This window comes from Mesitornis unicolor, unplaced genomic scaffold, assembly GCF_000695765.1.
Source record: "Mesitornis unicolor isolate BGI_N332 unplaced genomic scaffold, ASM69576v1 scaffold24320, whole genome shotgun sequence".
Taxonomy (NCBI): Eukaryota; Metazoa; Chordata; class Aves; order Mesitornithiformes; family Mesitornithidae; genus Mesitornis; species Mesitornis unicolor.
The window spans coordinates 60581-75002 of NW_010160771.1; the positions used below are offsets into that span (position 1 = coordinate 60581).

Here is a 14422-nt window from a genome sequence, read left to right on the forward strand (position 1 = left end):
TCATTTTACACATGACAGCGTGTCAGCTGCGTAAACCTTGCTGGAAGAGATTGCCTATGACTAGCTGCTGTGAAGTTGAAATTGTCTGTGCCTACGTGGACTGAAAATCATGGCTGTTGTTTGCTAGTCCCTGCAATGTCTCAAGATTCTTTTCTAATTCAATGTAATTTTGTAGTGGAGACAAGGCACTAAGGGGGTTCATGATGCAGGTGTTTGCCAGACCCCCACTTCATAAGTGGCTCCCATCACCCCCCGTAATTTCAGTAAAATTTATTCCAAGGGAAATCTGTGCCATTGCAGAGGGATGTATTACTCACGATCACTTGGGGTAACAGAAGTGAGCTCCAACTGATGTGATCTCTGTGAATTAAGGTACCTTTTAGCATAACTGGGGTAGAATTTGAGCCCATGGATTCCTGTGCTTTTGGTGTAACTACACAGATATTGATGGATGTGCTAGTCTGCACCTTGAACCAAAGCAATTTAATAAATAATGATTATTCCTGTTCTCATTTTTCAGACTTAACAAAGCTATATAAAGCTTGTGGTGTAGTTAAACAACAGAATATTTTGTGTATGGCCTTTGAACAAAATTTTCTGTACAAATCAGCTATATTTTGCTTTAAATTAGGATACAAAAACTGAAAATGTTTTGGCCTATTCTTTTTTACCAAAAGCCTCAAGATTTCCTGTAAGTTCTGTAACTTGCCCACTCAGTGTGTCACAAGAAAAACAGAAATGCTTTAAGTTTTTGTGACATTCTGTTTCATGTGACTTGAAGTACACCAAAGATTGGGATAAACAAACTTTATGTAACGCCACATCCTAGTACAGAACATTTTATAAGGGAAAAGGAATAAAGACTCCCACTGAAAAGCTGCTGGTGTCAAATAGTCATTTATTCTGCTGTTGACTTGCCCCAGTCTAAATGAACAGGGGCTTCGCTACCAACAGGAAACAATATTCCAACAAATGCTTGTGAAACCCCATATAATTCTTGTCACATCAAAAACCTATGTGGAACTGTGTGCTTTTGGCTTTAGTGTTCTTTTTTTTCTCACACATACAGAAACAACAAATGAGGAAAATATTTATGCTTATCAAGAAAGAAGACTACTTTTAACAAACATCTTTCTGCAGCATATCAATGAATCTTAAACTGCTTGTCTGAAATTTGGGTGAACTTCAGGGTTGATGTCACATATCGTGCTCAAAAGCTTTTTCATCATGTTCTCCATGTTCTTGTGGTAGCTGCTAGTGAGGTTTCGGACAGCTTCTTTTGTTTGCTCTTCTATTTTAGCAGAGAGGTTACCTTGGGAGCCCATCACCTGAAAAGCAGAAGTCCTCTGAGCAAAATAAAGGGTTATTTGCCTATGTTTATTGTACTTTTCTTCACCTTCTAACATGAACATAACACAAACATGTCACACTGCTTCCTAACAGTAAGGGTATGATCTAGGTTGAACTGTATGTACAAAAGCAGGATTAGAGGGAACTCTTTCATATGCTCATTAGCAATGAGAATCTCCCCACATAATGAAAGTGTCCCAGCTCACTGTGGGAACAACATAGTACATGTTTTGTCTTTTATATTGCTAATTTTAATTTGTTTTCTATTTTAATGACTAGTCAACTAAGTTCTATCACCAGTGTGGTTCATTTGGCCTCACTGAGAATGAACGTGAGCGCGGCTAAGGAGCAAAACATGGGAAAGCCTTCCTGACAGTGCATAATTACAGTTTCAGAGTACTTGAAATGTCTTCAGCAGTTAGTGATGTATAACCCTCAACAGGCCCAGACAAGGTCTTTTAATGTTACATTTTCTTATCTGGCGAAATACCAGACAGCTTCTGGCACAGTTAATATCAGGACATTCGCTTAGAATTTAATTGACTTTAGACTTGCTGAACATTTTAGCAAGGTTATGTTATAAACAGATGCACGCGTTCCAAATCCATGACTTTGCTGCCTCCTCCCCCACTGCCCCAACATCCCTTGAATTCTTCCCTTATGTAAAAGTCCTTCAGTTACTGGCAGAGAAATCAGTTTCCAGCTAAACAGTTCCATGGGGAAGAGCAGAAGACAGCTCTGCATGCTGACAGAGGAAGAAAGGAATAAATAACATATTCTTCTTGTTCCTGCCATAGTTCTCTGGGATGGACTAGCAGCTGAAACTAACCTGCAGTGTTAGTGGGCTACCCTGAGGATGACCAGAAACAAGGGAGGAGTCTTTCATTAGCTTTATTTTTCCATGTCATTTCAGCCCAACTTAGTCCTTAAAAAGAATGAAAACCATCTGAGTTAAGATCTTTTGCACAAATCACCTTTGCAATTTTCTTTATCCACACCTGGCAACTTAGTAAGAAGTTTGTCCATAATGTAGAAGTAAAACAATTTCTGATTTGGAAGAAATACAGAACGTAGACGTAATTGTAAATATCAGGAAAAGATTATAGTTTTCCATAGTAACTATTTTTAGCTGACATTTTATTTTAGCTTTTAGACGAGTTGAAAGGGTCTCATGTGGGAAAGATCGTACAATGTAGACCAGATTTATGAAGCTGATATTTTCCACTGGGGAAAATACCTTTCTAGAGATCCCAGATGGCTGCATGTTATCCAGCTACTAAATACTTTTGGAAAACCTCAAGGAAAGCGTTACAATTTTAAGAAGAGCCTCTGTAAACTAGGAACTTGCTCTCTCAGTTTGTGCTAATACTGTAACTTTAGATAGTCAATTCTTACTCTTCAATATTTTTTTCCTTTTTCTGCTTCTGAATTTGAAGACCTTTTTCTTGTCAGAATGCAGACAATGCTGTGCTTAGTCTGATTTCAACTGACCCTAAAGATCTGTCCTTTGTTTTGCCCATACTGGTTTTATGCTAGTGTTGTTTCAAAGTTGATAAAACTTTACAATGACTTGGAAGCTACAAAATTCGGAACTAAGCTTCACGTCTCTGGGGTTCAGTGATCTCAGACTCTGAGTACAAACACCATGAGAAAAATTGGTTTGAGATCTGGGCTTAAATTTTGTGTATTTTGAAAACAAAAAAAGATCTTGCATATTGTCACTCTAACCTCAAATTAATCATTATTTTGTGTTGCTGCTGTGGTTTATTCTAGACTGATGTAGGACATCTCATAATATGAGAAAATTTACCCCAGTTTGGATACAGCAACACAAAGTAGTAGGAGGAGCAGCATTAAATGAAACTGTGACAAAGAATTAAAAATACTTGTGTCCAAATACCTGAGTGAGTAAACTGGGCACTGGACTTCACTCTGCACTGGCTTAGCTGGAACTCCTGACTGTCTTCCAGGCACAGGTTAATAATGATGATATTTGTCTGGGTAGATAGATGTTGGACATAATGGGGTCAGAGAATGTGAAGGAGGACTGCAAAGATCTTGTACAACATGTGTCATCTGAGGAGCAATATGTCCTCCGTCCTGCTTGTGTGAAATGCACAGTCAACAAACAGTGGTCTGTCCCTGCAGCTTTAATTTTGTTTGTGATGAAAAAACTGAGTTCACACCAAAGCAACATCTTTTCTTTTCTGCTACTTCAGACCTAAAACAAGAATTCTGTCTTGACTGAAAAGGTGAACAAATTTTAGAGGCGTTTTTACGTTATTTTAGTGTCAGTAAACATCTGAAATTGTACATATGAGGCAATTCCACCTGGCCTGGCTGTGTGACAGTGTGTCTGGGGGCTGGCAGTGTATGTTAGAGACTTTGTGTGTATATCTGATCCTAAGGCTTATGATCTCTGCTGGAAAATGTTTTATGTGAAGTGTGACTGAAATGACAGGTTTGTAAAGCAGTTTTTATTTGACCTCTTTGGCTTTTTTTTGTGGCTGCTTTTGCACATGTAGTTTCCTTGCCTTTGCACAATACAAGCATGGGAAAAAAACCAAGAACAAAAATGTGAGAGGAAGGTCAGCAAGTAAAAAGAGAACGTTTTGTTGAACCTTCACGAAAACACTAGCAAAAACTGCAAGATGGCATAAATGTATAAAATGACCTACAATTCAGATATGAAAATACCAGCTAGACTACTTTTACTATGAAATGTAGCAAAAACTCCAAAGTCTGGATAATTTCAGTTCATCAAATATGTAGTCTTGTATGCAGTCAAAAAAAGTCGGCTACTGTGGAACAGAAATGGAAAGATTTTAAATCTTTGCTTTTACCAAACCATCGGTCTTACTGAAACCTCCAGTTTCAAGACAGGAAAAAGATCTATCTGCAGCTAAAACAAAGACGACCCAAAGGTGTTTTTCCTTAAGGGAGATAAGTCCTCAAAGGACAAACATGGACCAAATACAGAATCTGGACAATTTTAAAAGTCCACAATACCTTCTATAAATGCCTGTGAAGAGGTCTAAATGAAGCATATACCCATCACAGGTGATATTTGTGGGATAGGTGTGTTCTAGAAGAATGATCAAGTTGGTTTGTAGAAGTCTCCATGTAGCACCATTTGAAGCCATTTGTTTTACCACTGGGCACATTGATGCTACAAAAGAACATGCAGGTTTCTTACTTACGTTTGTTTGCTTATTCCTAAATTCCTTCTCCCTCTGTAATCGGTAGTGGTCTACCTCAGCTATGGCTTCTTCTTTTGCCTGCTTCAGCATCTTTCCCTTTCCTAATGGGGGAAGAAACAGGGGTTTACTGCACACTTGTCACTATATCCTAATAGATTAATATCTCTAAATCAGAGGTATTTTGCATGGCATAGTAGAACAAGCAAAGCTTCAAGCAAAGTCAACAGCAGCTTTATTTGCACAAGAATGGTCAGGAGAGCCAAAGGGTACTTTTGGAGTGAAAGTCAGCCACGCAAGTACCTATCTTCTGAGACCAGCTCCTGTGTGAAAGCACACATTAAAACGAAAAGCTTGTTGGTTTGCTAACAACTGAAGTCTTTTTTGCAACTACACATTTTCTCATAACACAAATTATTTTTTTTGGTCACAGCTTGGTGTTTAAATAAATATCTCTCTTTCTTTCATCAGCAATAGTAGCAGCCAGATAGCAGATTTTAGTTGTCACTGATGGGAAAAGACGTTATTCTGTAAGATTTGCTGTATTGATTGGTTGCCAGCATCCCTTCATCCCACACCAACTGGATTCTGCTTAGAGCTGGCAGATTTTCAAAGTACTGCAAGATATGTCTTAACCACTACTAAACTGAGTTGCAACCTTCAGGCTTTGTCCTCTTCTCCTCCACCCTTTTCCCCTAACATTTGTTAAAAGCAGAGGTGAGTGATGAAGAGAAAAAGGAGGTCAATGGTATTCTCTACCCATATGTTGAAAATATGAAAGTGATTAAAAGGTCTTTTTTTCTGTTCTTTTAAAGCAGAAAAGGGATCTGTAAAGTGACATTTTAGGCTATAGTGGAGCCTTCCTCCTGAAAAGGCTTATTTACATGCTAAATTTTGTTCACTGTGAATAGTTACTTTGTCTTGGGTAAAATGCTAAGGATTTGTTAAATCAAGCCCAGGTAAGTCATAGCAGGACTGGCCATAACGTAGTTCCTGGGTCTATCTGGGATGTCACATAAAGGATAGATTTGATGGGAATGTGGTGCTTACATGGAGTAAGTGCTGAACATGGCATAACCACCCTGTGGTGATGCATCTCTGCCCATTTTTCTATGAAGTTGGGAAAGTTGCATGGATCTCCACAGGATTCTGCTACACTACCAGGGAGGAGGAGGTCACTTTCTAACTGAGGGGCCTGTGAGGCTCTTGCATTGAAAGTTGGTATGTTATATTTGACATTCCTGAGGTGATGCTGATTTTTTTGGGATCTCTTTCTGCTGTACAGCTAGAACATTAAGAGTGGGAGGGTATAAGGTTACTCCCTTTCTTAATGGGGGAATGGTGTCTGATGGCTGAAAAGCTATTGCTTAGTTGCTTGAATTAGAATATCACAAGAATGAGAGTGGAGTCTGGGCCACTGAAAAAGACATTTTGATCTGATGTATGGAACATCCATTTATTTACTTACTTATTGTAACCACCTGCTTAACATCACTGATCAATATGAACACTTTTGGAAGATTTTCAAAAAAATCTTCCAATGAAAGCATGAAAGCTAGAACCAGCACCTCTTTTGAAATCCTAAGGAACATTCTGCAAGTAAGTTAGAAATTCAAGCATTAGTATTTCTGATTTATTTTCTCCAGGCTGCTACACTGGATTGGCTTACACCTGTGCTGGTCTTCTGAAGCCTTATCAGGTGTGGCACAGAGCAATCTGCTTCCACTGAGCATGGCACAAGGAGGAAGCTGAATCCTGGGAGGAAGACTTGGTTTTGATACAGCTGAGATTCAACAAAAGCCTGGGTAAAATGCTTGATCCAGGAGTAAATTTTTTGCCCAGCTGACAGCTCCTTTTGAAGTTATTACCTGCAGATTGGTGAGTAGAAGCAGAGAGATGCCTGAAACATGAATTTCTTTTTAGAGTCTTGGTTCTTCCTGTTTGATTTTGTGGGTGTGCTTAATGCGTGATCTGAGGAGTGTGATTGTATCAAGGCTTTTTACAGCAAGGTGCAACCTAGTGAGGAACTGGGTACCTTTACTGACTCTTAGTTCATCACTGGGTTGCTCTCTTGTGTAGTTAATTATATTTCTCAGAGACCTTCTGCTACCAAGGCTCTGTACTTATGTATGATGGGGCAGATAGGCAGTTTAAAACTTAGCATGTACTTTCCTAGTGTTTGTATTTGTTTGATAAGGGCTTATTCCCTCAGCTTCTGTCCCTTACTGTATGAAATGTTGTGCACGAGCTGGGAGATATGTGTAAGAGCCTGGTGTCAGTCTGGACAACAACATTTGGAACTGGATTTAGGTCTGTATTTTTGAGTTTCTCTTATTCTCCTCTCCACATTCAGAGCTGAACAGCCTTTTATAGAGGTTTCCTCTAGAAGCGGAGCTGGGGGTGATTCTCTGGAACTGGAAGTAGGGGTGGGGGGGTGGGGGGTGAGTGACTACTATGAATCTCTGCCAATTTCACCAGCTGAGGAACTGGATCTCCATAGCAAATTAAATTATTTCAGAATCAGTGGGATTTTAATTTCAAATTCCATCTGGGGGGCCATCTGTAGTAAATATGTTGCATATTTGGCCACCAGATAGATAAATAAATCCATTTAAAAGGCACAAAAATGCAAAGAGATTAACTGTAAAAAAAACAGTTCATTTGCCTCTAACAATGTAGCTAGTGAACCAAAAAGTATATATATACATACATGTCAACTCTTGACAGTGCACTGGAGTAAGCACAATACATAGGGTGTCACTGTAGGGTGGCAGCCATTTCATTTTTCCATGATGCCTTTAGGATTGGCACAGCAGGAACCTGCTGCTTCCTATTTAATTAAGTGGAAAAGCTGTGAGTAAATTACTGCTAGTTCAACAACGTTGTGGACGGAATCGGCAACTGCCAACATATGCGATAGTGCATATGCTGCACCTGATTAAGTTAAGCAGAAACTAGAGCTTAACCTGCTGTTTCACTAGAGACAAACCAAAATTAATTAATCAATCTGTTATTAACCACTTGTCTGCTACCTTAGTTGTGCAATATGGGATTGCCTTTTCAAGGTCTTGCTGATCTTCTGGACGGGATCCTCTGCATGGGACCCTCTGCAGAGCACAGCCGAGCTGAAATCAAACCTTACACACTGAAGGGGGGCAGAGCACTGAAACTCAGTCAAAATCATGCAAAAAGAGGGCAAGAAATACAGGAGGATGGGCAAAACAACCTCACCTTATGAAATTTCTTCTAGGATCAGAAAGGTGAGGTACAGAAAGCACCAGGTTTGAAGAGACTTTTGCCCCAAAGGACATGCTTTGGGGATCAGGTTTGCTACTGCCCCTTTGTCCCCTCGTCCCATCCTTGAAGATGGGGAGCAGCAAAGCAGCTACATTATGCCTGGTTTTGTTGTCCACTGTTGTCCATGCTCGTGGTAGCTGACAACCTATAAATTTCTAGGCATCATATTAAGTTGGTCAAATCTTAACCAATTATCTGTAACAAGTCAGCCCTGTATTAGATTTTCTTACCTAACAAGTGAAGGCATGGTTAGCATGGAGAAAGGCTGTATTCTTTTTTCCTAGGTATTCCAGTGATGTTAATGACATACCTAGCTCTGGTTAGATTCAAAAGAACTGGTGAGATTTTTTTAGGTTCTAGGGATTTTTTTAGATTTTGCAAGAAAAAGACAGCAGAAAAAAAAGTTGCATTCTAATTTGTTCAAACACTACTTACTTTCCAAACCTGCCATGCTAAAATTGGCTTTCTGTTTTCAAACATATCATCTAGGCTTCTAGCTGAATTTCTGCATAGAAATGATGTCATACAAAGAAGTTGCCAAAAATTAATTACAATTTCTTTAAATAGGACCATTTCAGTTGTATTCAAGAGTGTTAAATTGTCTGCAAAATGGGATTTAGGGATGCTCATTTTGAGAAGACTATTTTGCACTTTTAATAAAATACAATGGAAGCAGCTGATCAGCATGTATAGCTTCTTCAGTAGATAAAATATGTCCTGGACATTATCCAAGAGAGCGCGATGGATATAATTCTGTTTACAATATCTTATTTTGATTAACATTTGGTTTTAATCTGATTTCCTGAAATCTTTCATCTGAGTTTTCATTTTGTTAGGCACTGGAAATTCAAGTCAAGATATTAAAATCTATAGGAAAACAAGTTTTGCTCCACGTTCATGACACATTTGTTTCCCTTGTTGTACCCCAAAGGATTTTCAGGGATTGATGTCTTGGCTCTGACAGTGCTCAGTTATTTCTGGCAACCAAATTATGTTTAAAGCAAAAATGACAGATAAAACAGTGCTGTGTCTAAAAGGCCAAAGGACTGCAGACTGTTTTGGTTTGTGGTTAATCAATTTAATAGTTTCAGCCTTGCGTGTGTGCATGTACCAACAAACTATTAATAATTTGCAGGTATCAATTACATCAGCCAATGAAACAGTAAAGATATTGCAAGCCAGGATAAAGGGTATTGAGCAAGAAGTATGAAAAGTATGTACAGAGGAGCTTTAGCACTACATTTTTACTTTGCTCCATGTCTATAATTCTATTTATTTGCTCAGTTTTCAGTTATCCAAAGTGAATCTTGCATTTCAAAGAGCTGCACACACATCAGCAAAAACTAGGCCCATTATCTGCTTATATACAACATAAGGTGTGTTCACTTTACATTTTGTTCTGCTTACGTGAGTATCAACTGTAAACACTGAGGGGTTTGCATAAGGGTAGTTTTGCTAATTGCATTTCCTTGAAAATTACTTTTGCTGGTTGTGTCCCCCAAACAATCTGCCATTCCTTCTTCTCATGTTACAGTGTAAATAGCACAGCTGGCCTCGCTGGTACAGCGGTGTTGTGCAATGTCTGTTTGCGGTGACTGAGGAGGTCGTGTGTTTGGTTTAGCAGGGACAGGACTGCATTGCGCTCGTAGGACAGGTTCACTGCTTTCCCGTGCAGCCCAGATCTGCAGAGTGCCAGGCGCTGAGCGGAAGCTGCTGATCTGAACTGGTACCAGGTGGATCTGGGCTGGTGTTTCCCAGGGTGAAGCTGTGTGTCCTTGCCTTGTTTCTCCAAATTGTGTGTGCGCTGGTTAACAAACTGCACTGGAGGCATCGGCTGCGTTTCATCTATTTCCTTTTATCTTAGTTTTTATGCTCAAACTATGCAATCCTTTATGCTGATCTAACTGCAGAATCGCTCTGGGGAAGAGACTATTTGACTTATTCTGATGTGGCACAAAAAGAACTTGTTTTGTCCTTGTCTTACAGTACTTAAGTTATGCTAGAATAGTTAGGTATCTAGGGTAGTATAGTTACTTTGCTATGAAAAATACTGAAATTAAGGACAACATGGATTTTAAATTTTTATTTTGTAGCTTTACTGTAAACCTATTGTAATGTTGAATATCATAATGATTTTCTAGGTATAATTATTCTGCTAGATCAGCTATAATGCTTGGTTTAGCACCAGGCCGGAGTAGTCCTTAAAAAACCTGAATCGGAAACATTAAGGCCTGAACTTGCTCATGTGATGCATGAGATATAAAATTCACAAGAGCTTTGCTGTTCACACCCCAGTAGAAACTGTTGGCAGTATTTAACATGTACAGAAAGATCCACCAAAGTCTTTAGGCTGTAGATGAATATCCCACGTCAGCAGTTATTTGAACTTTTAGCCCGTGATACCTAGGAATAAAATATCTTAAAAATGCTTGAGGTCTTTCATGGGATCACACAGGGCTGCTGAGGCTGGAAGGGGTCTCCAGAGTCTGCTCCAAGCCCCTGCTCAGAGCAGGCACAGCGAGGGTGGCTTGGTCAGGATGTTACCCAGGAGGGTTTTGAACGTCTCTGAAGATGGAGATCCCACTGCCTCTCTGGGCAGCTTGTTCCTGGGTTTGACCTCCCTCATAATTACAGAGTTGTTTTCTTATGTTTACATTTGTGCTATTGCCTCTTACCCTTTCAGTGGATGCCATTGAAAAGAGTCTGGCTCTGTCTTCTGTTCTTACCTCCCATCTTCCTCCAAATTCGCCCCCCCCGCCTGTTTTTATGTATGAAAAAAATTCATTTTCCTTAATTTTTATAAAGGCAAAAAAATGTTTGGCCTTAAAAGTAATAGAGACAAAAGTCATACTGATGAAATATTTTTACTCTAAATATTTTTACCCATAGCAAAATTCTTACTAGCAGTTTTTCTGTAGCTGCTGAATAGCTCCTACCAGTGTATTAGTCTTGAGATAAGTGTAGGCAGTGGTTTAATTGAGGTTTCTGACTCAGAGGGGTCTGTAAGATACTTTATCTCTAAGAAGCCCTGTGCTTATTCCAAGCACTCTGTGTGGGGCTGAGGTGATGAAAGGGGAGTGTGGTTTTTGCAGAGTAGAGTAAATGCATCTCTAACTGTGTCTGGATTCTGCAAGATGCTCATCTTTGTCATTACTTTTATGTTATGACACTTTTCATTTTTGGAGTTCCTTCATTTACAAAACCTCTTTTTAACTGGCTGTTTTAGAAAAAGTTAAGCTGATGTTTTTGGTTCTAAAAACACAACCAAACAAAATTAAAACAACAAGAAGGAAGAAACCCAACCCCTAGAGTAAAGTGTAATTACCATCAAGCTGTAACAGCTAAAAGCCTCTTTCTGCAGGCTGTGTTCAGACTGAACTGCCACCCCCTCCACTAGGCTGGGCCTTCCCAGCTCATGCACTGTCTTGCTTTTGGGAACAGTGCATTTCCTCTGCACGACGTGAAAAGGGAAGAACCATCTCACCCACAGCACCTCATTTAGCTATATAAGAGTCAAATAACTTCTTAATTATTCCTTGCTTTCAGGCTGGGAGCAGCAACCCCCAAACACCTTCTTTTTGTGAGCCTTCTGTTTCGTGAAGGTGGGAATTTATTTTTTTTTTGTCTGTTGGTGCTGCAAGGCACAGGCAGCGGCTGGGTGCTCAGAGAAGGGCTGTAAGTACCCTTCTACTTACTTTTTGTGTGCTGCTGTACAAATTAACATGTCACACTGATAATTAATGAACACAGCAGTGCTGATTTGTGTGTAGAAGGGATATAGAAACGACACAAATTATTTTTGTTTAGCTTCTATTTCTCCCTGGAAAACAAAATATATTCTGTCATCATGGTCTTGCTCCCCATGACATCATCTGCATGCATTTTAGCAGAGTCATGCAGGACAACATTGTTTTCTGCTGCTAGTTCCTAAATCAAGATAATGCCATGAAACAGTATTAATGTTTCAGCGCTACTGCAGGTCAGTGACTCCTGTGGTTGGTATCTATATTCAGGAGAACAAGGTCACTGTATTTTGCATTAAACCACTGTGAGATGAATGCAGACAATGAAGGAAATAGATAATGGAAAGACTCTTTATTATTATTATTTAAATTATTTCTTTGATTTAAATTATAAGACTCGATGCTTTCATTTTTATATCAGTTATTATTATTATTTTTGCTTATTTTTGACTAGAATAAAAATATTTGAATTCTTATTGGGTATGTACACATGCTTTGCCCTGGGCATTTAGGCATCCTGTAAACAAGATGTCTATTTTAAATTGAACATTTAATCACTTGCTGGTTACTCGCACTGTGTAGTAAGACTTACATGAATGACCTATTACAGTACTGACAGTGCTTGTGATTGTACCATGACTTTGATTACTATCGTTGTGCTGAAGCCTCCCTTTGTTTTCATATAATTTTTTTGAAGCCCAGCTGAGATTCAGTGGCTTGTTACTACATTTCCTAAGTAAAGAGGAACACTGAAAAATTTATACAAGACCTCTAAAGAGAAATAAAGAGTTTGGTCCTCCAGAGCTGGCAGCCAGAGGTATGTAGGTTTCTAGTTTAAATAGCTAAGGAAGGCCATAATGACATTATCAGTATCGAGATAAAGCAAGAATAAAGCTGGCTGACAGTATGAATGTAACAAAGAAAACCTCGTTTGAAGTAATAAGGCACGTGTGTGTGCACACAGAATTTTAAGCAAACTCTGAATGCTCAGGTTTGGTTAAATGCCTGGCTTCAGCCAAGGCACAGCACTAATGCAAGTAAGAATAAAGCACAGGAGCAGCACAGCTGTGATGTATATAGATGAAATAATGTTGTTTTTCTGTGAGCCACTGTAATTCTGAAGCACTTACAGTTGAAAACTACAGTAAAACCAGGCCAGCTACTTACTTTTTTTGGCTTCCTCCAGTTTGTCCTTGGCACGTTTTTCTGCCTGCAAAAGCTGCTGGATTCCCTGAGACTGGCTGGTCATGCTGATTGCCAAGGCTGGTGCACTTCTGTGGGGACTGGAGCTCGGAGGGAGTTTTATACAGCCGCCAGGCTCTTCTCTGTGCTTTTTGTTCTGCCTGTGATTACTACAGCCTTCCAGACTGCACCGACCCAGCCGGCTCTGCCTGGATTGCTGCTGGGCGAAAAGGCCTGCTAGTGCAATCAGAAAAACACAGCAGAGAGGTTGAAAGGAGTGTTCTGCCCTCCTCAGGGTCACAGAACAGCTGAAGTGTCCAATTAACACATTGGGGGAAAAAGAGAAGAGCACTCCAAATGGCTTGTAGTTTAATGGTTTGTTTTGTATTTTCATTTTTAATCTTTTATTGCTGAAGCAGAATATGGTTAATCTTTTCAGAGGAAGTGAGAAAAAAAGCATTGCTTCTTGGAATTTCCTTTTAATAAAACTTCCCCTGTATGTGAAGAATCAGGCTTGGTCAAGAAGTAGTTTTGGTTGAACACAGTGAACTGGTTGTAGGCTTCTGTTTAGTGTTACTTCTTGACATTATCTGTTAGAGATTTAAATTTGAAAAAAGGATCTTAATTGGAAATGAATTCATCAGGGACCAAATTTTAAAAAAGCATATGGTGGTTGAGGTGTGCTTTGTGTTGTAATCTGCCACGAGGGTGATAAGTGCTGTGATGGGAAACTGAGGGAATGGCTCTAAGATCCAGGCTCTGGGAAGGTATGGCTGGTGGTCTGGGTCTTATGTTCAAGTCCTAACACGCACTACAGTCAAATGAATGCGTGAGCATGGTTGTAGGTGCACATACCATTTCCTATGGTAGGACAGTGTTTTGTGAGCTACTGCATGAATAAGCAGCATGTTTCTATTTTGAATCCTTATTAAAAAACCCCAACAAATCCCACTGTTATGGGTACTTCAGCCATTGCACAGGATATGTCAAGATGCATAATGAAAATAGTGTTGTTTGTTTTTTTATAAATATGTCATAACATGAGTAAGGCATCTTTATTCCAAGTTCTCCTGGCACAGCTATGTCAGGACCAAAGATTACTTTTTGATGTAAATGGGTTTTTCTGGCTGCAATTATATATAGACAGATATATGTTTATACATGTATGTATATAGGTATTATTTTTGTATCTATATTGTAAAATATGTATATATAAAAATGATATGGCTCTCTCTGGTAATGGCACTTGCTGTAGGGTCTTTTCTTTTCTGGAGCTTCCTAGGGTGGCTGTGCCATGCTACTTGCTGCAAGGCTGTTACCTGGTCCTTATGAGGAAATGTGTACTGATGTTATGGAGTTGTTGTTTGTTTGTGGTTTTTTTTTCCCCAAATCTCCGCAGGCTTGAGGGAGAATGGAGGAAGAAGCCTCTTGCCCTATTACTGTCTTCAGCTGTGCTCTGAGTGACGGTAGCACTGAGACTTTGAAGAGGAAGTTGTTTTGTTTTCAGACTTGTAATATCATGGAATCAAATTCCACTCAGGCTCTCTCTCGGGAAAACGCCTGTTTCTTACAGCGTATTAGGCGCAGAGTTTCTTCCTTCATCCAGAAACTGTGCGAGATACCTCCTCATCTCCAGCAGTGAAATTCGAGGTC

The 14422-nt window shown here is 39.5% G+C and overlaps 1 protein-coding gene across 1 annotated transcript; it reads right to left on the reverse strand.

Annotated features, from left to right (window-relative positions):
- Positions 1–1154: 1154 nt before the first annotated feature.
- Positions 1155–12836, reverse strand: ATP6V1G3 (ATPase, H+ transporting, lysosomal 13kDa, V1 subunit G3). The gene is made up of 3 exons (XM_010191011.1): positions 12755–12836; positions 4551–4651; positions 1155–1328 (listed from the first exon to the last, which is right to left on the reverse strand). The coding sequence occupies exons 1-3, from the start codon at positions 12834–12836 to the stop codon at positions 1155–1157; spliced, it is 357 nt and encodes a 118-aa protein (XP_010189313.1).
- Between the last annotated feature and the right edge of the window lie 1586 nt (positions 12837–14422).